This window comes from Bufo gargarizans, chromosome 7, assembly GCF_014858855.1.
Source record: "Bufo gargarizans isolate SCDJY-AF-19 chromosome 7, ASM1485885v1, whole genome shotgun sequence".
In the NCBI taxonomy this organism is placed as follows: Eukaryota; Metazoa; Chordata; class Amphibia; order Anura; family Bufonidae; genus Bufo; species Bufo gargarizans.
In genome coordinates, this window is record NC_058086.1 from 170,611,184 (window position 1) to 170,635,368 (window position 24,185).

The window sequence follows — 24,185 nt, forward strand, 5'->3', positions numbered from 1 at the left end:
AGGGGGACACTATCTGTATAGAGGATACAGGCACCTGTTTTAGGATATTCTGCTCCCGCATCAACTTCTGACGCTCGCGGTTGGGTTTGTTCACCAGAACCTCCAGGACATCCTGACCAGAATTCACCCCAGCAGTCACAAAGTAGACCAGTTCCTCCAGGAGCTTGGTCACAGCCCTGTCAGATAAAAGAAGAGTTTAAAGGGGAACTCCACAACATTTCACATCTTCAATCAGCATAAAGTGTTGAGAAAGACACTTTGTTTCAATTTCTTGTATTGATCTCCTGTTACATTGTATCTTTTCCTCCAGACACATCTAAAGCCCCTTCTGCAGCCGGCTCTCTGAATTACAACATGCTTTATCTTTCTTCACACTACTATCCAACATCTGACCTCCCACAATGCATTGCACTCTGGCAAGTGGGTGTAAGCTACAGAATTCGGAGCACAGCTCTGGATGCAATTTACATATAAGACCTGATATCATACAAGATGCAGATGTAGCTCTGGATGTGACTAGAGTAGAAGAGCAGAAGTGTTAGGTTTAAGTTAAAGACAATGTGGGGATCAGTTTGTGGTAAAACTAGAAGTCCCAGCGTTCCTTGAAAGCTGGTGATGGCTATGGCATGCTGGGACTTGTTGTGTCCCAGACTCTTCACCTTCTCTCATTCTGGGTGATCGTTCCTTTCTCCAACTTTCCCGCAATGGAAGACAGAACTTTGCTGGCATCGTTGGCAAAATCCAGATCGCGCACCTCGGCAGGTGAGACGGGAACTATGGCGAAGGCTTCCTTGTCCTCCTTTATGGGTGACGTACCAATCTAAGAGACAAACGAGGACCACGTGACCAGGACTATAACCAGACCTCTAGTCAGGGCACAAACGGCAAGACCGCTGGGTGCCACTCACCCTCAGCATGACCGGCTTCTCCTCATCCTTGTCTATAGGGCTATTGGTGCTGTGGACCCAGGTGTTGGTGCAGAGATGACGCAGCCGAACATACGAGTTCCTGAAAGTGAAGAAAACCCCCAATAAATCGAATCTGACCAGAAGATCTGCAGCCTCCTAACTACAGACTCAAATAGCGATCACATGGAGCTACGAGGCTCAAAGCACCTCCGCGATTGCATAATACCTTGGCACCAGGCTGTCTCCACCTCGGAGGGTGGTAGGGTCTAGCTCAAAGATGGAAGAGATATCATTGCCTTCAGGGACTGACACCAATGTACACTTGATCTTCTCCGAGTCCATGCAGAGCCGGGCACGGGTGGGGTCTTGTTCTGCATCCATCTGAGAAGTAAAAGGGGATTTTTGATGGATGTAGAAACCAATTCAGATGAAAGTTTGATATGTACATGATCAGAGGCACCAGGAAAAATAATAAATAAAAAAAATCCATAAAAACCAGCCTGGAGTCGGCCCCTTCCTGCAACTTTTCCTACCGTCTACCCTTGTGAACTTCTGCACGGCTCCGGACCAGAATAGAAACGCTCCACAATGACTGCATGCAGGCAGCGCCTCCTCCCAACCGCCCTGAACCCCGCAGCGACGTTCTCCTACACCCCCCTTTACGTATACGGGCAGCGGCAGACGTCACAGTTTAATCCCCTTTTTCTACCGGTAACATATGCCACCATAGAAAATACTACAGAAATCACCGCTGGAGTCTTCAGTGCCGTCGGTGCAGCTGAATGGCTCTGCGGTGGGCACGGATCAGACAATGGGAGCCCCGTGTACAGGACATACGGCTTTCTTGTAGATCATGAAATGGGCAAGAAAGCTGATGCCAGGCAAAATGCAAGGTGAGGTGGAAACGGTGGTCGGGAAAGGGTTAACAAGCTGGCATCCTTTCCGGTAGCCATGCTATAGGATGAGAAGGATCTTCTACGGGCTAGCCTTTACTTACGGAAACCTCAGACTCCAGGCAACCTGCATCATAGTCAGGATTTACCTGGGGAAAGAGAACCGGAAAGTGAGCCTTACCCACGTGGAAGGAGCGGGCGAGAGTTACCCATGGAGTGACCCACCATAGTCAGCCAGGATTCATTGTGGGCAGCGGCTCACTCAAGCCCTGCCGGTCTTCAGCTAACCGAGTCTGGGGATAAATCGTAGCCTTCAGCCTCCGTGGAGGAGTCACTCACCTCTGCTGCCAGGTAATGCCCAGTTGCAAGATGCTTGAACCTAAAGAGACTGTTCCAGTAGCCCGCGCCACCTCTACATGGGTCATGCTGCACCACCTAAAAAACAGATTTACAAAGGATTGAGGATTTAAAGGGGTTGTCTAATCATGGACAATGGGGGTATAGTGCTAGGTTATGCCCAGGGGCGTAGCTATAGGGGGTGCAGAGGTAGCAGTCGCTACCGGGCCCAGGAGCCTGAGGGGGCCCAAATACCCTTGTGCTGCATAAGAAGACACACAAAGCACTAAGGGAAGGGGGGCCCAAGTCTAACTCTTGCACCAGGGCCTATGAGCCTTTAGCTACGCCCCTGGTTATGCCCCTACTGTGTTAGATCGAGAATGGAGCCCCGCAAGTGAAGGAGGGTTCACTGCATGCGCAGCCGCCCTGCATTCATTTTCTATGGCTCGGCTATTTCAGTCGGGCCCCATAGAAATAATGGGAGCAGTACGCTCCCATTGAGCCCTCCAGCCACCACCTTGCAGTGCTCCCTTCTCGATGTAGGTACGGGTCTCAGCGGTGGGGCCCGCACCTATAAGACAATGGAAGAATATCCTAGCAATATGCCCCCATTGTCTATAAAACAGTCCTCTTAAAGGAGTTGTTCATAATAGGGAGCGAGAGTCAATAGACATTTTCTCTCATCTCATGGTCAGAGCATCGAGGGGTTACAGAGGGCGTCTCTTGTAGGCTTTTGGTTAACGCTCCATCAGAAACTTTGGACACAAAAGATAATCAAGATCTGAAAGACGTTTCCTAAGACTCAAAAGACTCCACAATCTGAACTCTTACTACATTTGAGGAGAGTTTGGATCACTTACCTCAACTTCCCACAAAGCCTTGGAGCTGGTAGCCGAAGTGGCCGACTGCCGCCCTGTCGTCCTGAGAAACACGTACTGCTTCTTCCGGTGCTCGTCACACGTCAAGAACTTTTCCTGCTCGGCATGGAAGAGCCGAACCACATCGCCCTGTAGATAGATCATAGGGTCACCCAGAGCGGGCAGCATCTCCTCATCCACAACCATGATACATTATGTAGAGAGAACGGAAAGTTACATTGTATCACTGCAACGTCACCAAGGATTCACGATTTCCATCTTGTACCTCAGTAGGAAAAACATCGGATACCAAGGAGGCATAAATGGTGACCCGTTAATGAGACTGGATCTCAAAGCGCCTATATTTTATTAAATTCACCATTTAAATAAACCTTCATTAAAATATTGTTAACCCAAGGTTTAAATCATGCGGAGCTCACGCATAAATATTATAGTAATGAAATATAAAAAATATAATAATGGCCAGTTATTCATGACCGTTTCTGGACGGCGTCTTGTTCAATGGATATTATTGTCCATATATAAATAGCAGCGGCTGAACTGCAGCTAATCTCATGGCGATTTTCTGATGTTACATATATCTGTACATATGGGTTTAAAAATCACTGCACTGGCCAAAATCCTGCGGCGTTAATTTGGATATGAGTGGCAGGGTTAGCGGTATACATGCGCGGTGTCTATATTCACATTAAGCCGAGTGGGTTTGTTTGGTTACTCGCGACCACGTCGTTTTCGGTGGGGTCTCCCACCTTTCGTGACTCTCCCCGCTGTATCTTAGTCGGGTCTGCGTGGTTCCCAGTCGGCTTGTGATCAGCTTTACGGCTTCACTTTCCGCTGTCTCAGGACACGAGCGCACCCCTCCAAATCTTCCGAAAGCGCAGTGTGTCAGCTTAATAATGTTCCAATTGATAGAAAGACAGTGTGGACGGAGACCTGTCTTTCAGTCGGCATTCACCAGATACATCTTGAAACAATATTGTTTCTTCCTCCGTGGTATAGGTTCAAATGCGTATAAACCTGGGACTCCATTTTGGATCCTTTTTAAATAGTCTTAAACAAGGTGAAATCAAAATACATGACTTGGATCGCTTTAATGAATGTGTCATTCACATGATGCGTTATTAAGTCAACGATTTACCGCATTATATCTCATGTTAATATATGGTAAAGTCAATATGAGATATTGCTTTAAAGATAGATAGATCTATCTATCTATCTCACCATTTGAAACATGTTCCAATGTATCTTGTTAATACATATTACCCGTCACCATTTTCTTTTAGCGATCTTACTATAAATGGCCCATATCGTTTATATAGACGGTGCCTGCACAGACTTTGTGTCACGGCTCCTCCCATGACAGGTGAGAAGATCGGGGAGATCAGCAGCACGTGCGGCTATCTGACAGTCTGTCCTCGCCTTGCAGTTTGTTGTTTAGTGATAACCACACCCCTTGTCAGGTGCAGCTTGTGGTCATTACTGAGGCTCCATTTAGTTCACTCTCACACTGCTCACCATGCGGTTGACATTTCCTGCTTGGCGTTTGTTGAGCTGGTGTGTGGTTTCCGTGAATTGCCGGCTTCTCCATTCCCTCTTTAAAGATTAGCGCTTTTGTTGTGCATTGTGTTTCTAGTCCTCAGGGAGACGCTGGGTCCTTCACCTGTGAAAGAACCGTTCCTAGGGATTTCCAGGGCCTAGGTTCCGGTGTATGAATTTTTCCCCCCTTCAGGGTCTACTCATACTGGCAGGAGTCGGGAGAGGTCTAGGGATTCCTAGGTCACATCCCTCTTCCTTAGCTTTGAGGCCTAGGCTCTGGTTTATTTCTGTGTGTTGTCCCCTCCCCATTTCATGTGACATTATGGTTACATATTGGCCTAATCTACACATATATAGCAAGTAAACGGCAACTTATTTAACATCAAAATGTGTCTATTACTATCCTATTTATAACTGTAAATGATTAGCATAACTAAAACACTGTTAATATATACAGTACAGAACAAAAGTTTGGACACACCTTCTCATTCAAAAGAGTTTTCTTTATTTTCATGACTATGACAATTGTAGATTCACACTGAAGGCATCAAAACTATGAATTAACACGTGGAATTATATACATAACAAAAAAGTGTGAAACAACTGAAAATATGTCATATTCTAGGTTCTTCAAAGTAGCCACCTTTTGCTTTGATTACTGCTTTGCACACTCTTGGCATTCTCTTGATGAACTTCAAGAGGTAGTCACCTGAAATGGTCTTCCAACAGTCTTGAAGGAGTTCCCAGAGATGCTTAGCACTTGGCCCTTTTGCCTTCACTCTGCGGTCCAGCTCACCCCAAACCACCTCGATTGGGTTCAGGTCCGGTGACTGTGGAGGCCAGGTCATCTGGCGCAGCACCCCATCACTCTCCTTCATGGTCAAATACCCCTTACACAGCCTGGAGGTGTGTTTGGGGTCATTGTTAGTGATGAGCGAACTTCTGTTTTAAGTTCGGCGTCTAAAGTTCGGCTTCCGGTTAGCGGAGAATCCCGATATGGTTCCCGATATGGATTCCGACTTCCGTTGTGGTCCGTGGTAGCGGAATCAATAATGGCCGATTATTGATTCCGCTACCACGGACCACAACGGAAGTCGGAATCCATATCGGGAACCATATCGGGATTCTCCGCTAACCGGAAGCCGAACTTTAGACGCCGAACTTAAAACAGAAGTTCGCTCATCACTAGTCATTGTCCTGTTGAAAAATAAATGATAATCCAACTAAACGCAAACCGGATGGAATAGCATGCCGCTGCAAGATGCTGTGGTAGCCATGCTGGTTCAGTATGCCTTCAATTTTGAATAAATCCCCAACAGTGTCACCAGCAAAGCCCCCCCCCCACCATCACACCTCCTCCTCCATGCTTCACGGTGGGAACCAGGCATGTAGAGTCCATCCGTTCACCTTTTCTGCGTCGCACAAAGACACGGTGGTTGGAACCAAAGATCTCAAATTTGGACTCAGCAGACCAAAGCACAGATTTCCACTGGTCTAATGTCCATTCCTTGTGTTCTTTAGCCCAAACAAGGCTCTTCTGCTTGTTGCCTGTCCTTAGCAGTGGTTTCCTAGCAGATCTTCTACCATGAAGGCCTGATTCACACAGTCTCCTCTTAACAGTTGTTCTAGAGATGTGTCTGCTGCTAGAACTCTGTGTGGCATTGACCTGGTCTCTAATCTGAGCTGCTGTTAACCTGCGATTTCTGAGGCTGGTGACTCGGATGAACTTCTCCTCCGCAGCAGAGGTGACTCTTGGTCTTCCTTTCCTGGGGCGGTCCGCATGTGAGCCAGTTTCTTTGTAGCGCTTGATGGTTTTTGTGACTGCACTGGGGGACACTTTCAAAGTTTTCCCAATTTTTCGGACTGACTTTCATTTCTTAAAGTAATGATGGCCACTCGTTTTTCTTTACTTAGAATTTGTATTATGGCAAGAAAAAAAAAGCAGCAAACAGTCTATTCAGTAGGACTATCAGCTGTGTATCCACCTGACTTCTCCACAACGCAACTGATGGTCCCAACCCCATTTATAAGGCAAGAAATCCCACTTATTAAACCTGACAGGGCACACCTGTGAAGTGAAGACCATTTCAGGTGACTACCTCTTGAAGCTCATCAAGAGAATGCCAAGAGTGTGCAAAGCAGTAATCAAAAGCAAAAGGTGGCTACTTTGAAGAACCTAGAATATGACATTTTCAGTTGTTTCACACTTGTTTGTTATGTATATAATTCCACATGTGATAATCCATAGTTTTGATGCCTTCAGTGTGAATCTACAATTTTCATAGTCATGAAAATAAAGAAAACTTTGAATGAGAAGGTGTGTCCAAACTTTTGGTCTGTACTGTATGTGTATGGTAATCGTACACTAGATGCATAATGATTCATTTTATACAATGTTTTTAGTCATGATCATGTCCACACCCTGCGTTTCTTTTATTTGAAAGGCAATCAAATTCCAAATCATTATGGTAACACATTTGGCTATGGAAGTATACGGCAATCTGTTTGTCACCAATATAGTTTTGCTGTCAGAGCCAAATGTCAGAAGGGGTAAAAAAAATAATGATGTGTTCTTATACTACTAACTGTGTAGAATTCTTGAATGCACTATTCAAGGTTTTAGTTTTGATGCCCATAAAATTTTACAAGTGTGAATTTGGAAGGTAAATCAGCTGTAGCTTATTGCCATCTCAGCTCCTCATCCCATTACTTCTACTACTTGAAGATATGAAGGGGGGGAGGGAATACAGGGAACGTCAGTGCGTAGATTTATAACTAGAAACGGACGTCTCGTGTGAACAGTCCCGCCATCCTCTATAGCAGTGTTTCCCAACCAGTGTGCCTCCAGCTGTTGCAAAACTACAACTCCCAGCATGCCCGCACAGCCAAAGGCTGTCTAGGCATGCTGGGAGTTGTAGTTTTGCAACAGCTGGAGGCACACTGGTTGGGAAACACTGCTCTATAGAAAGCCAAAAATCTTTGGAAAGTCATCTGTCTACAGTTCTGGCAATTGCCACATCTGAGGCCACTAAATGTCATCCAGTTTTTTGTCACTGTCGTTTATCATTCGGCTAGAATTTTTTTTTATTTTTTTTTACGGTTGGTGCCATTTGTATACACTATTGGGGGTCGAGGAGGCATAATAAAGCCCAATTTTTTTTATCTTCTTTCAGTAAGTGCCAATGTTTTTGTATATCTTAGATACTCTTATATTTAATGTTGAATGGTAAAACTAATTTACAGGGGTCAGATCTAGTATGTTCAGATTGTTCTTGTTTTGATAAAAAAAAAAACATGGTTCTGTCTCGTTTTACTTCTCTCAATGATTTTTCTAGTGTATCGAGTGGATACTGGTTTTTTTTCCAGAAATTGGGCCTCTAGATTTTCTGCCTCAATTTCAAATTGGTTGTCTTGGGTACAGTTCCTCTTCAAGTGTCTAAATTGACTAAATTGCAGCTGGTGTAAAGGATGAAGCCAATTTTAGCTACATCCTTTTGAAATACACTACAAATGAATCTCTCCCTGCATTTCTATTTTGAGATCCAAAAATTCAGCAGATTTCTTATTTATAATGGGTGTAAACTTTAAGTTATATTGATTGAGTTTATGAACTCCATGTTTGATGTGTGCTTCCCCAAATCAAAAAATATCATCAATGTACCTTCGCCAGAGCACCGGGTCCGCCCCAGTCGTGGAGTGATTGAATACTGCTCCCAAGCCACCATAAATAGATTAGCGTAACTGGGGGCGAAGCTGGTGCCCATAGCGGTAACTAGTCTGTAATAACGATAATTAAAATAAAAATAATTGTGACTGAGTACAAACTTAATACCCTCCAAAATAAAAATATATATGTTCCTCATTTAGTTTCTTTTGTTTAAATTTTTTTATACTGCTTGGATACCTTGTTCATGAGAGATTATATATATAATTTTGCACCAACGTCAAGTGTGGCCAGAATCCTATGGGGTTGGCATACTGTATTTTCCAATAAAGTTATTACTTCGGTGGTATCTTTTAAATGTGATTGAGTGTTTCCAACATAGGTTTGCAGAAATCTGTCCAAATATTGGGACAGATTTGCTGTTATAGACCCCATGCCGGAAACAAGCGGTCTTCCCGGAGGATTAATAGGGTCTTTATGGACTTTTGGGATACAATAAAAAGACTGGAAGTCTACTCGGCGTTCACAAAATTAAGTCAAATTGCAATTTATTTAAAATCCCACATTGATGTGCTCTCATGTATCTCAATCAATTTTTTATAATAGGCCTCAACTGGATCTTTGTCTAATAGACCATATGTATTGATATCCGCCAGTTGTCTCTGCCATTCTGCGACATATTTTGCAGCATCAAGGATCACGATCGCTCCGCCTTTATCGGCAGGGAGAATTGTGATCATGGTTTTGTTGTAGCTTCTTCATTGTCATCCCATATCTTCAAGCAGTAGAAGTAACAATATCACAATAGTAGCATGAAAGTTAAGATGCCAGTTATTTGTATACATTTTTATTAATATTTATGGGGTGAATTATCAGATCAGAAGGCATTTCAAAAGGTTGGAATCCTAAGACTTAAAAACGCAAAGTGTGATCTTTACCATAAGTACGAGAATGGGACGAGGAGCCGAGTGTCGAAAGTAAGCAGAAGCTGAGATGTCAATAAGCTACAGCTGATGAATCGCCTTCCAAATTCACGCTTGTAAAATGTCAGGGGCATCAAAACTAAAAACACTGAATAGTGCATTCAAGAATTCTACACAGTTAGTAGTATTAAGAAGACATTAAAGATTATTTTTACCCTCTTTTTCATGTGTATAGCTTTGTAAGCTTTTTCAGCCCCTTTATCTGGCACATTTTCCACATGTGCTCTGTATAGGGCCTTTTAAAAGGTCTTTAGAGTAGGAATATATATATATATATTTTAATATATCACACACATCTAAAAGCAATATTGCATATTGACTTTACCATATATTCCCTTACATCCTACCAGCAGCACAGATGGGGTTAACCCCCCCCCCCCCCCCCCCGGAGGACTGACGGCATTTTTAATGAGCCCAAGTTATAAACTTAATGAAACACTTAATTGTCCCCTATAAAAAGGAGGGAATCACCTCCAGCCCTCCGGACAGGTGGAGTAGGCGGTGATTTCCCCCTCCCTCTGGAAATCTTTATTTGTCAATATGGTGTTTCTCCTCTGGGGGCTCGGTTCTGGGTCCATCCCCTCTCCTATTTAAGGAAGCATTGTGCACCAGGTTGGTCTCTGGCTGCACATGCTTTTTGAGCTAGTTCCCAGAGTCCTATAAGCTGGTGTTCCTCCACTCATTGGTGCCTCATTTCTTCTGGTCCTCATTGTCAGCTTCCGCTGGCCTGCTTTTTTTTTTTTAACCTTTTTTCCTGAAACATTTATAGGCAATTTACAAATTTTTTACTTGTTCCTTTTTCCCGCAGCGATGTCTTCTCCACGGGATTCGCATGGCAGAAAGGCAGGGCCCAAAAGGAAACATTTATCTTGCTATGATTATAGCGCTCTTTTAGAGGATAGCTGTCCCTATTCTAGGTGTGACAGCTGCCGTTCAAGGGTCCAACCTTCCACTGAACCTACGATGCAGGATATGTATCAATAGGTGAACACCTATGTTGATGGATCTATCAAAGGAGTTCTAAGCCTGCTGGATGAGAGAGACTTCCTGCGCAGACCCCTATGGAGTCTTCAGCTCCTTGGGTTCTTCCTCCCTTGGATGAGGAGGCGCTTACTTCATTCCTCTTTCCTCCTGATAAAGACACAAAAGTTGCTCAAGTCCTTTAGGTCGGGGGGCCATGATGTTGACCCGGGGGAACCCTCTGGTCGGACACTTTGTGTCTTTAAAGCGGATGAGACCCTTCTCTCTGTCATGCGTACAGAGTGGAAGAAACCCGAAAAAGGTCTGGTTGTAACTAAGATTTAGAACCATGTTTCTGATGGCTAAACCCTTGGGGGAATCGTGGGGTTCCATTCCCAAGGTGGACATAACTATTGAAAAAAATTGTCCAAGCGCACTCTGGTTCCAGCAGACGATGGGTCTAGTCTGCAGGATCCCCTTGACAGGAGAGCAGAGTCCACTCTCAGGAGAAGTTATACGGCAGCTGCAGCTTCCACGGCCATTGCTGCTACAGAAGTCTCTACGTTCCTCCGGTCTCGCCTAAACCAGATCCAGACAGACGGGGATCAGAAGGTGTCTCGGGACAACATTCTGGCGGCTTTCAAGACGGTCAACCTGGCGATGGATTTCCTGTGTGACAGGGCAGCAGCTGAAATTGGCAGCCAAATCCATGGCCCTTGTGTCAGCGGCCCGTAGGCCTTTGTGGCTTAAGCCTTGGGTCGCTGACAACTGCAATTTACGTGGCCTTCCCTTTGAGCCCAACAGTTGGTTTGTCTCAGAGCTAGATAAGATCATGGAAGGCCTGTCGGATAAGAAGGGGAAGAGTCTTCCCCAGCAGTCCTTTCGGGGGTGGGGCAGACAGAACCGTGGTGGTCTGACCAGCAGTCAAGAGCCCGGAGGGACTGGGGCACACAGCGAAGCGGTTTGATGGCGCTTTCACGAAGGAGCCAAGGGTAAAATATCCACCTTCTGACTATGGGCCTCCTCGAGTCTCTTGGATGACTCCTGTTACTCCTGCCGTCCTCCCAGACTTCCCTACTCTCCTGCCTAATCTTCCCGTCGGGGGTAGTCTCTCCCACTTCAAGGACATTTGGAGCCGAGAAACTTCGGATCACTGGGTCCTGAATGTCATCTCAGAGGGATATTTAATCAGTCTTATTTCTCTTCCTCTGGACAAAGTTCATCAGGACCAAACTTTTACAGGCCACAAGGCAGTCGGTTTAGGAGACTTACATTCAGGATTACATCCACAAGGGGGCTCTGGAGGAGGTTACAGCAGGGGAACGGGGCTTAGGGATCTACTCACCAGTATTTCTGGTTCCCAAGGCGTCGGGGGGATCTTCGGATGATTATCGATATGCAAGGAAGGCGAGGTTCCGTATGGAGACCATCAGGTCAGTGGTTTACGTTCTCAATCCTGGAGATGTGATGGCAACCCTGGACCTCAACGATGAGCATCTTCACATCCAGAGTCAGCCTGATTCCAGGAAATAACTCAGAATTGCGGTCCAGATTTCGGGGGGGTCATCAGACACCTTCAGTTTGTTGCCCTTCCCTTTGGCATTTCTTCTGCCCCTCACATTTTCACCAAAGTGGTAGTTTCTGTGGTGGCAGCTCTAAGGCTACTTTCACAATTGAAAACGGATCCGCCTTCGATTGACTTTCAATGTAAATCAGAAACTGATCCATTTGCATCATCATGAACAAACAAAAAAAACACAAGCCTAAGGCTCCAAGGACTGACCATCATTCCTTATCTGGACGATTGGCTTTTAAAAGACTCTTTTCTAGCGGTCCTGACCCACCATCTTCATGTAGCGATCTCCTTTCTGTTCCGCCTAGGGTGGATTAACTGGCAGAAGTCGAACGTGAGCCCATCGACTTCAGTAAGATATATAGGCTTCATAATCTACTCCGTTGGGATGTCTCTCCGGTTGACTCCAGAAAGAAGATCCCGAAAACAGAAGATGGCAGAATTCCTATCCATGCCTCAGCGAGTCCCGGTTCAGACTCTCATGAAGATGTTGGGGCTCATGTCAGCGTCTGCGGAAGCAGTCCCTTGGACTCTATGGCACCTCCGGCCACTGCAATCGGAGGTCCTCTCCAAACGGAACGGGCTGAACTCTGTGCTTCCTGTCTTGGCGAACTCTGCATTCCCTCAGATGGTGGTTCCATCTTTTAGATGGGAAGTCTATGACCCAGCTAACCTGGGTCATATTGACAACAGATGCATCCCAAGTAGGCTGGGGCGCTCACCTAGACGACTCCAGTTCACAGATCCTGGTCTCCTCAGGAGCGGCTCCTCTTATCCAATCTCCACGAGATTCGAGCTATCCGGCTAGTCCTCCTTCACTTCGCCCCTCAGATCCAGGGCAAAGCAGTGAAAGTCCAGTCAGACAATATGACTGTGGTACTTTACATCAACAAGCTGGGAGGCACAAGATCACATCCCCGCCTATCAGATCAGGGTGATTCTGGATTGGGCAGAGTCAAACCTTTCCCACTTATCTGCTATTCACATTCGAGGCTCCCTCAATACGATAGCGGATCGGCTGAGCCGCGGTCTTCAAACAGTGGAGTGGCCTTTACATCTGGAGATATTCAAGCAGATAGTCCTCAAGTGGGGGATGCCAGAGGTGGATCTCATGGCAACAAGTTTCAACACCAAGGTGGAGAGGTTTTGCTCCCTTTGCAGGGAGGACAACCCCCTGGTGACAGATGCTCTGTCAATATCCTGGAGGTTCAGGCTGGCTTAAATCTTCCCTCCATTTTCCATGATTCCGAGGGTATTGATGAAAATCAGTCAGGATCAGGCCTCGGTGATAGCCATCATACCGTTTTGGCCAAAGATATACTGGTTTACCCAGCTCACCCAGATGAGTCGAGGGCAATATTGGAGGCCCCCCCAGCAGACCCTGGTGTCGTGGGACACTCACCTCTGCTCAGATCTGCACAGGGTCAACCTGACAGCCAGGAGGTTGATCAGTCCCTTCCCAGAATAGAAGGGCTTTTTGAGTTGGTCCTGAGAACGCCGTCTCATTCAAGAGTAAACTCTACTAAGAGAGCCTACTCACGGATTAGGAGGATATTCCTCAAAAGAGGTGGCATCTGCAGATCTGCCCCTCTCAGCCATCCTTTACTTTCTGCAAGATGGCCTTGACAAAGGCCTTGCTCCATATACCTTGAGGGTTCAAGTTTCAGCCATTTTAGCTTGCCTCAACAAGTCTCAGGACCTGCTCAAACAGTTCCTTAAAGGAGCTGAAAGATTAAAGCCTACAGTACTGAGACCCATTCCTCAATGGGATTTATCAGTAGTTCTCAAGGGGTTAGCATCTCCCCCCCCCCCCCCCCTTTGAGCCTTTGGAGGAGGAGGTGGATTTCAAGTTTGTGAAAAGCAGCGACTTCGGCCAAAAGGGTCTCTGAGCTTCAAGCTCTCTCAGCACACGAGCCCTATACCATTTTTTTGCAAGACCGGGTCCTTCTAAGATTTCTCCCGTACTTTATGCCTAAGGTTCCTTAGTTCCAGAATATCAACCAGGCGATATCCCTCCCGGTTCTTTCTACACCTTCTAACTCCTCCGAGGAACCTGCTATACATCCTTTGGACGTCTCGAGATGCCTCCAGATCTATGTGAATAGATCAAAGGAATTCAGGAGAGATGAAAGTCTTTTAATCCTGTTTGCCGGTAAGTTTAAAGGCTGTAAGGCATCCAAACCATCCATCAGTCGGTGGATTAAGGAGGCCATTAGGGAATCCATTGTTTCCCAATCTCTAGACCAGGCATGGTCAACCTGCGGCTCTCCAGCTGTTGTAAAACTACAACTCCCACCATGGCCTGCTGCAGGCTGATAGCTTTAGGCAGTCTAAGCATGGTGGGAGTTGTAGTTTTGTAACAGCTGGGGAGCCGCAGGTTGGCCATGCCTGCTCTAGACCCTCCGGGGTTTGTAAAGGCCCATTCTACCAGGGCCGTAGCTACTTTTGCCAAGAGGAGTCTTCTTCCGCTAGACATGATTTGCAAGTCTGCCTCCTGGAGCTCTGAATCAACATTCATCTCCCATTATAGACTAGATGCCAGATTAGCTGAATACTCAGCCTTTGGGCAGACTATACTTGGTTCTGCCAAGCATGAAGGCCCTCCCTAGAGGTTCTTCTTGCTATCTCCCCATCTGTGCTGCTGGTAGGATGTAAGGGAATCATTCATTTCTAACGATAATTTGTTTTCCCTTAGACTTAACAGCAGCACACAACTATCCCACCCTAGTAAGGCCCTTTTTTTCTTGCTACAACACAGTGGGCTGGAGGCGATTCCCTCCTTTATAGGGGAGGCTTAAGTGTTTCATTAAGTTTATTACTTGGTCTCATTAAAAATTCCACCGGTCCTACCAGTCCATGGGGGTGGTTAACCCCATCTGTGCTGCTGTTAGGACTAAGGGAAAACAAATTATCGTTAGAAATTAACGATTATTAACGAGATATAATGCGGTTAATCGTTGACTTAACGCATCATGTGAATGATACATTTATTAAAGTGATCCAGGTCATGTATTTGATTTCATCTTGTTTAAGAGGATTTAAAAAGGATCCAATACGGAGTCCCAGGTTTATACTCCTTTGAACATACCTGTATACCACTGAGGAAAAAACAAGATTGTTTCGAAACGCACCTGGTGAATGCCGACAGAAAGACCGTGTGGACGGAGACACATTTTTCAATCAATTGGAACATTATTAAGCTGACACCCGATGCTTTGGGAAGATTTGGAGGAGTGCGCTCGTGTCCTGAGACAGCGGAAAGTGGAGCCGTAAAGCTGATCACAAGCCGACTGGGAACCACACAGACCCGACTAAGATACAGCAGGGAGAGTCACGAAAGGTGGGAGACCCCACAGAAAACAACGTGGTTGCGAGTAACCAAACAAACCCATTCGGCTTAATGCAAATATATTCTAAACAGTATAGAGACACCGCGCACGTATACCGCTAAGGCCTTGTTCAGTTTCTCCTTTCCGTTCTCCGGCTCAGTTTTGGAGCAGGACGGATTCTGCAGATAACAGAGACCTAACTGTGCGTAACGGAACCTAAAAAAACCATAGACTATAATGGGGTCCGTTCAGAACATTATTTTTGAGCGGAGACAAAAGCTCTGATGTGTGCACCAGGATTATTTGCTGAGCTCTAAGGCCTCTTTCACACGGGCGTCACGTTTTGGCTCAGGATGCGTCCCGGGTGCATTGCGGCAAACCTACGCAAGTAGGTACGCAATTGCAGTCAGTTTTGACTGCGATTGCGTTCCGTTTTTATCGCACGGGTGCAATGCGTTTTGCACGTGCGTGATAAACTGAATGTGGTACCCAGACCCGAACTTCTTCACAGAAGTTCAGGTTTGGGTTCAAGGTTGTGTAGATTGTATTATTTTCCCTTACAACATGGTTCTAAAAAGGGAAAATAGCATTCTGAATACAAAATGCATAGTACAATAGTGCTGGAGGGGTTAAAAATAAAAAAACTACTATTTTGACTCACCTTAATCCACTTGTTTGCACAGCCCGGCTTCTCTTTCTTCAGGACCTGGGTAAAGGACCTTTGATTAAATCACTGCGCTCATCACATGGTCCATCACATGATCCATCACTATAGTGATGGACCATGTGATGAGCACAGTGACGTCACCACAGGTCCTTTTCCTCAAAGACGACAGAAGAGATTCCGGCTGCGCGAACAAGTGGATTAAAGGAGAGTTAAATTATTATTTTTTTAACCCCTCAAGCCCTATTTTACTAAGCATTCTGTATTCAGAACGTGATTTTTCCTTATAACCATGTTATAAGGGAAAATAATAATGATCGGGTCCCCATCCCGATAGTCTCCTAGCAACCGTGCACGAAAATCTCACCGCATCCGCACTTGCAATTTTCACGCAATTTTCTATAGGGCCTGCGTTGCGTGAAAAACACACAAATTAGAGCATGCTGCTCATGTGCACAGCCCCATAGAAATAAATGGGTTCGGATTCAGTGCAGATCCATCAGTACCTAAGGCTACGTTCACACTAGCGTTTGGTGCGGATCCATCATGAATCTGCACAGACGGATCCGTTCAGATAATACAAACGTCTGCATCCGTTTATTCTCTTTAACAAAGCCAAGACAGATCAGTCTTGAACACCACTGAGTCAATGGAGGGCGGATAAGTTTTCGATTGTGCCAGATTGCGTCATAGAAAACAGATCTGTCCCCATTGACTTACATTGTGTCAGGACGGATCCGTTTGGCTCAGTTTCGTCAAAGTGAAATGGAGACAGAACGGATGCACACTGATGCGTTCTGAGCGGATCCTTTTCCATTCAGAATGCATTAGAGCAAAACTGACCTGTCCTGAACGGATCTCAAACGGAAAGCCAAAACGCCAGTGTGAAAGTAGCCTTAAAAAAATTTAAAAATTAAAAAAAAAGTGGGGTCCGCCTAAACCCAGCCAGAAAATCCAGCATGAAAAGTGTCCAGGGCATCAGTGAAGCACTAATTGCATTACGTGAAGCCAAAAACAGCAACTTTTACAAATTGACCCAGGCCTGTGCGATTGAAAGGAAAGGTCCAGCAAAGGGCATCATACTACCTAAGGTAGAACTAGGAGAGACACCAATAATGGCAGTAACTTGGCAACCAACACAATGTATCAAAATATCTGAGACATAGAAGACTGCTCCATCGCCCATCGGAGGCCTTCATGTCAAATCTTTATGGATTCATTTAGCATTTGATACATTTATCTTTAACCAGGTTAGATTTTATAGACTCTGGTCTTTCTGTTCCCCAAGGTACAGTATCTCGTCATGAACACCCAGAGACCAGAGTTTTAACCTGGGCTTCTGCCGTCTCAGACAGATCAACAGGACCTGCGGCAGCTTAAAAACTAAACGTTATTTTCTGCTTTATACAACAACACCCCACATGTGGGCAACCTCAGTAGGAGACCCCAGTAGAGGAGGGGGTTAAAACGAAGGGGGGGGGGGACACAAAAAAGGTTAAATCCCATGATTTGGCCAGGACTAGGAACTTTAGTGCAGACAGACATGTTGAGGCCATGGCCAGGTCTGTAAATCAATATGCCTGCTGAAGGGTCTAGAAGCCCCCCACAAGTCTTCACTAACTTTATATTCCTGCTCCAGTACCCGGACATCATGTCTCAGGTCTCGGATTCCATTAAACAGGCTATAGATGTGTCCACCAGACGTGACCGGTACCATATTCTGTACTCACCCCCTTCAAGATGTCATCCTTGTTGTCGCTCCACTTCATGAACAGAACAATCTTCCAACTAGTGTTACAATTCACAGAATTAACCTGCAGCCAAATGGGAGACAATTACCCAAAAAGTAATTGCTGAGGTGACGGCAGAGCAAGTTCTACAAAGGTCATTGTAATATTCGTAACAAAAACCAAATGTCTTAGCCCATAAAGTACCGTATATGTCATTAGATATGTTTGACCCCAAAACAGCCAAGAGTAACAGCTGGATGCATCATTATCTATATAAAGGAGCAGAGAAACCCAAGTACTCACCTCATTGCATCCTGGGTTATCTGCCAGCTGATGACTACTGGCATGTAGAGGCTGCCCAGCATTTACTGGGTTAAGGACAACTTTATCTCCGATCACAACCTGCAAGGAACAAATATATTTATCTTGATGATAATAAATAACTAGTATAATAATACTGCTCCTATGTACAAGACTATAACTACTATAATACTGCCCCTATGTACAAGAATATAACTACTATGATACTGTTCCTATGTACAAGAATATAACTACTATAATACTGCCTCCTATGTACAAGAATATAACTACTATAATACTGCCTCCTATGTACAAGAATATAACTACTATAATACTGCCTCCTATGTACAAGAATATAACTACTATAATACTGTTCCTATGTGCAAGAATATAACTACTATAATACTGCTCCTATGTACAAGAATATAACTACTATAATACTGCTCCTATGTGCAAGAATATAACTACTATAATACTGCTCCTATGTACAAGAATATAACTACTATAATACTGCTCCTATGTACAAGAATATAACTACTATAATACTGCTCCTATGTACAAGAATATAACTACTATAATACTGCTCCTATGTACAAGAACATAACTACTATAATACTGCTCCTATGTACAAGAATATAACTACTATAATACTGCTCCTATGTACAATATAACTACTATAATACTGCCTACTATGTACAAGAATATAACTACTATAATACTGCTCCTATGTACAAGAACATAACTACTATAATACTGCCCCTATGTACAAGCATATAACTACTATAATACTGCTCCTATGTACAAGAATATAACTGCTATAATACTGCCTCCTATGTACAAGAATATAACTACTATAATACTGCTCCTATGTACAAGAATATAACTACTATAATACTGCTCCTATGTACAGGAATATAACTACTATAATACTGCTCCTATGTACAAGAATATAACTACTATAATACTGCTCCTATGTACAAGAATATAACTACTATAATACTGCTCCTATGTACAGGAATATAACTACTAGAATACTGTCCCCTGTGTACAAGACAGTGATTTGATTCTGAGAGTTAATTAACTATCTTGTCCATAACTAGAGATTGTTGATAAATGGGGGTTGTCGGTTGTCAGACAAGTGAAATTAGTTAATAGGGTCTGTAGACACAATACATGACTGTCTGATTGGAGGCCGCAGGGTCTAGACTCCGGTACAGGAGAGAAACGTATTCAGGTTTGACCCAAATAAAGTCCTGCAGACCCGAGGCCGTGCACTCAAGACTGGAGCTACAATAAAACGGCTTTATCATTACATTCCTGGGAAAGAGGAATGATGAAAACCCCCTCACTCCATTACTCCAGGCAGATCTGCCCTTCGGGGCTCCAGGAAGGATAATCTCCACCATAGATGCAGCACAGGTCATTACCCAGCTTTCCCAATTTCAGATATAACCAAGAAAACCTGAAAATATATTTTACGAGAATGGACGTCCATGTCCTGGTAATACATGAAGGTGGCCATTAGTGTCCATACTCACACTGTCCCCGATAGAGCGGAGCTTGTAAAACGGCTGGATGTAGAACCAGGAGCCTTCATTCCCAGCCTCATCCAGTGTCACTCGCATGGCGTTCTTCTCCAGCAGCGCAGGGAGCCTCTTGTTCACCGTCAGATACTTGTTACTCTTCAAATGAAGCATCTAAGGAAAAGAAAGTCAAGAAGTAGAAGATTATGGCAGAACCACATACAGATGTAACAGAGCTGAGCCTGCCTCTTTAATGCATCCCATAAACCTGTACTACACAATGGGAAAACGGGAGAAATACTAACTGCTTGTGTACAATTTAAGAAGCAAATGTCCCTTTATGGTCCCTATCTGACTTCAAGTTACTTCATAAATACATCACACTGAACAAGCAGAGAATGCTGGGAAATAGCAGATCTGAAGGAGGTAAATAGTGAGTGCAGCTCTGGAGTATAATACAGCATGTAACTCAGTATCAATACAGGATAAGTAATGTATGTACACAGTGACTGCACCAGCAGAATAGTGAGTGCAGCTCTGGAGTATAATACAGGATGTAACTCAGGATCAGTACAGGATAAGTAATGTATGTACACAGTGACTGCACCAGCAGAATAGTGAGTGCAGCTCTGGGGTATAATACAGGATGTAACTCAGGATCAGTACAGGATAAGTAATGTATGTACACAGTGACTGCACCAGCAGAATAGTGAGTGCAGCTCTGGGGTATAATACAGGATGTAACTCAGGATCAGTAGAGGATAAGTAATGTATGTACACAGTGACTGCTCCAGCAGAATAGTGAGTGCAGCTCTGGAGTATAATACAGGATGTAACTCAGGATCAGTACAGGATAAGTAATGTATGTACACAGTGACTGCACCAGCAGAATAGTGAGTGCAGCTCTGGAGTATAATACAGGATATAACTTAGGATCAGTACAGGATAAGTAATGTATGTACACAGTGACTGCACCAGCAGAATAGTGAGTGCAGCTCTGGAGTATAATACAGGATGTAACTCAGGATCAGTACAGGATAAGTAATGTATGTACACAGTGACTGCTCCAGCAGAATAGTGAGTGCAGCTCTGGAGTATAATACAGGATGTAACTCAGGGTCAGTAAGGAGTTGGTTATAAACCATAGATACAAAGCTATAAAGCACCACACCTGGATAACATTTCCATACTGGATGACTGTCCCCAAGAGCTTTCGATTCTCCGTCTCATTCTGCTTTTTTTCCAAATCTGCTGCATGCTTTAAAAAGAAACAGAACATGCATCACAGTCACAGTTTGTACAGTTGAAAATCTGACAGACATCCATGTAGGTAGCGTTTTTATTGGTGCGCAGTAGCAGCTCATCACCACAAGGGGTCATTTAAACGATAAATTCACCAGAACAAAACACTGATTTACTTTGCTACAAAAAATAAATAAAAATACAGAAGAGCTATCCTCCATTGTGGATGTGACGCTGGGCCTTACATGTAGTTTGTTGAGCAGGACGGTGTCGGTCGTACTACTGGCGCCGGGCTTTGCAGCTTTCCAGAATTGTTTCTGTGCAGAATATCTGTTCATGGGGCAGAGCCTGAACAAGCAGTCTGTAAGAGAAGATGCAACATGTTAGTCCCTGGTGCCGTCACGTGTGACGTTCTGGGCCCAGGACTCATTTATTCATCCCAGATGACAGCACCAGCCACTACAGAGCCGGGCATCCTGCCCAGGAGCGGGCACACATTAGGGGATTAGTGGGGGGTGAGAAGATAATAGGGCAGCAGCTGGAGCAGATGACGGCTTATGGGTCAAAAACAAATGACTTGTGCAGATTAGAACATTAAATACCGAGGCTGCAGAGAGGAAACAGTTAATATGCACGGGCTTCACTTAGGTCTGCACCATCCAGGACAAAATGCATTACACTGAGCAGCTCCTTAAAGGGGAAAGAATCCAAAATACTGCTTAAAGGGGAAGTGCAGTTTTAAAGAATGAATCAAATCTCTTGTTCCCCGGAGGAACCAAGAAATCAAACATTTTTGTGGCTGAACTGTAAACCGCTCTTCCGAATGGTGGTTTGGTTTCCCATGTTGGCCCCTAGGCTGACGTAGAGCAATCTTTTGTGGGGGGCTGAATACTTTTGCTGAGCTGTAAAGTATCCTGATCCTTCAGTTCAAGAAGCACACTAGCAGTATGGCCGCCAGTAAAGCTCCTATAGGGATGGGCATGTAGGACTAAAAACAGTGTCGTCAAGTGGTGCCGTTTGACCACCGATTTGCTACCTTGTCTTCAGTGCCCCGCTGCCAGTCTTTGCCATTTTGGACTGTTACTGGAGTCCTCACCCAGCTTTCCCAGAATCCCGAGTGGTGCCCGACAACCCCCATGGGACCTGCAGTTGCAGCCATCTCTTTTGTCACCGCCTTCCAAGCACAATGCAGAAGAGAATTCCTAAATGTACTGATAAACTTGTAAACTTTGTAACAAAAAAATTAGTTTTAGAAACTTTGATAACCCAAAAAGTCAGGTCTTACGGAATGCAACCAAAGCGCATGCCCCCCCCCCCCCTCCTCCCCAGCAAACCTGAAGGGGTTAACCCTTTGTCATGCAGCCTGGGAATCTGAGGGTTGTCTGGGAATGGAGCAGGAGCGTCCGCAGCAGCGCTGCCCTTATTTGGTAATTAGCTGCCTGCGAGGAAGAGGAGGAGGACAGATTTAATAAGAGGATGCAGGATCACATGTAGCCTGGAAGGGACCTGGTTACAGGGGCTGCAAGGAAGGGGCAGAAGTGTGGAAGAGGAAGCAGGGAGGGGGGTGCAAAATACCCGATTCGTGTCAGTACAACGACTCCTGGCAGGATACACCTATAAGCATTTATACTAGGAACAGATGATGGGGATTTCCATGTCTTAAAAGGACCATGGACCCAAAAGTGCAAACGTGTCTAGAGGTCCTCAGCAGCCAGTGTGACACTGTAGGGGGGGGGGGGGGGGGGGGCAAGCATTTTATGAATTTACCCTCTTTAATCCCCCCCGTTATCAGCCATTTCACGCGGACTGCTGAATGTAGTCTACCGCCCTCTGCTGTCAGGCATCGCAATCTGTTATGGATAGCGGCGTCCAGAGCAGAGGCTGATGGGAAGGACAGGAATCAGGAGAATTGAGGTTAATACATGAACACGAGAGGGAAGGAGAAGCGGAAAAAGCAAATCAGCAATCTCCACGGAGCTCCATAAGCTGTGTATAAAGGAGGGTTAACCCTTTCTGTGCCAGTGCACAGCAAAAATAAATAAATCTGCAGCCGGAGCCTCAGATTAACGCACAACCAGAAACCTCCATAAAAGCTTTTACACAAATCATTGTGCTTTGTGGATCACTGAACCGCAGCCGCTGAATTCTGTGCCAGCGCAGGACGGACAGGAATCAGGGCAGAAAGGAGCTACAAATGCTGGAAGCATCATATGCATTATACACCAGAGCAGCTGTCAATTCTGCTGGCTTCAGAGCTGAAATCTCCAAGGGTCAGATGTAAAGAGGACACTACTCAGAATGTAATGAGAATAAAAATAACTGCCCCTGACAAAGAATCTCAGCCAAACAATGAGTTTGTGGACTGCTTCTAAAAACGACCAGCAGAACTGAGAGCGCAGCTCTGGAGTATAATACATGATAGAAATAAGGATTAGTACTTTAATGTACTTAAAAAAGTCAGGTTTTGTTTTTTTACGAAAGACTAACTTTATGAAAATGCCATATTTCTCCTATCAGATGCGGGGACGGACTGGCAATAGACCCCACAGGGTGAATTCCTGGTGGGCTGATGCCCAGGGTGCTGCCTGAGCTGGGTAAAGATCTGATGCTCCCAGAAAAGGGAGGTGCCCATGTATCAGGCCGGTGGCCACAGATGACCTCCTGGACTCAACTGTATTGCTGTCCTCAGAGGTTGTCATGTGGTCTGGGCTGAATGGAGAAGATGAGGACTGAACTTCTTACATCCAGGGATGTTTCCTCTGATGTAGAGGTATGCAGAGCTGTATTCTCCTGCATGGCACTGGTCACCACAGAGGGGCAACATTTTGTGCTGCATTGCGGTATTTCTTTCTGTTAGTGTGATGTATTGTGCAACACTACGGTATTGCTGGTCTGGCCTACTTGGACCACAACAAGTTCCCAGTCTGCCGCTGATCAGAAGTAGATTTCTACCTATTGCTCTCTGCTACAGAAACCTCCCTGCCCCCCATGACCACTACTTTAGGTCTTTCGCTGAGATGCTCCAGAGACATTTACATCATGTGTGACCAATAACCGCCACATGACAAAAAATAAATAAAAAATACAGATCTTATAATGGTGCAGGAGGATTATAAGGTTCAGACGCCCTTTAGGGAGCAATGAGCATTGAGACAGCTGAACCCTAGTAATCTAGTAACCAGGGAAAAGGTGGAACAGGTCTGTGCAGGCAGGACGCCACTTTGTAGCAGCCGGTTTTGTGTATATAGTTCCAACACCCTGGTATGTAAACTCCTTGAGGAGGAAGCCATCGCTCCAGAAGACGGGAGAACACGTACTGGGCTCTGCAGCATGCAAGGATTCCAGGTACCTGACACTTTATACTGGAGCCTTACAGTAAGGAGATGGGTGAATCCCAGAAACGAGTCAGATTGTTCCAAGACACTGAGCAGTCTGCTTACATTAGAAGGAAACTGCTGCAGGAAAGCCCAAGGCAGAAGATACAGGCAGGAGGGGGTGGATGATGAGAGGGACCCAGACAGGGGCTAAGGGGGGCGGGGGCGAGAGAATGGGGATAGCAGAGGAATATATCGTCAGGGCAACGCTGCAAAGCCCTGTTCCGATTTGTTACAATGTATCAGTGCAGGTAACGTGCATCACCACGCAGTGGAGGTTGGCACTCCGCAT

At 45.1% G+C, this 24,185-nt stretch overlaps 1 protein-coding gene across 4 annotated transcripts in view; it reads right to left on the reverse strand.

The window, feature by feature from the left end:
* Nucleotides 1-24,185, reverse strand: part of ITPR1 (inositol 1,4,5-trisphosphate receptor type 1) — a 104,522-nt gene that overhangs the window by 59,569 nt on the left and 20,768 nt on the right. For 3 of the 4 annotated variants that reach the window (XR_006390858.1, XM_044301012.1, XM_044301011.1), the window contains exons 5-15: nucleotides 20,765-20,880; nucleotides 20,449-20,535; nucleotides 19,293-19,451; nucleotides 17,758-17,856; nucleotides 17,455-17,538; nucleotides 2,998-3,144; nucleotides 2,141-2,236; nucleotides 1,135-1,289; nucleotides 909-1,008; nucleotides 660-820; nucleotides 35-176 (exon numbers count right to left, since the gene is read on the reverse strand). Coding sequence is in view for 3 of the 4 variants with exons in the window: in XM_044301012.1 (XP_044156947.1) it covers nucleotides 35-176; nucleotides 660-820; nucleotides 909-1,008; nucleotides 1,135-1,289; nucleotides 2,141-2,236; nucleotides 2,998-3,144; nucleotides 17,455-17,538; nucleotides 17,758-17,856; nucleotides 19,293-19,451; nucleotides 20,449-20,535; nucleotides 20,765-20,880 (1,346 nt within the window). In the remaining variant the exon portion in view is untranslated. Of the gene's footprint in view, nucleotides 1-34; nucleotides 177-659; nucleotides 821-908; nucleotides 1,009-1,134; nucleotides 1,290-2,140; nucleotides 2,237-2,997; nucleotides 3,145-17,454; nucleotides 17,539-17,757; nucleotides 17,857-19,292; nucleotides 19,452-20,446; nucleotides 20,536-20,764; nucleotides 20,881-24,185 lie in introns of those variants that run through there. The other variant, XM_044301013.1, reaches the window with a different exon arrangement.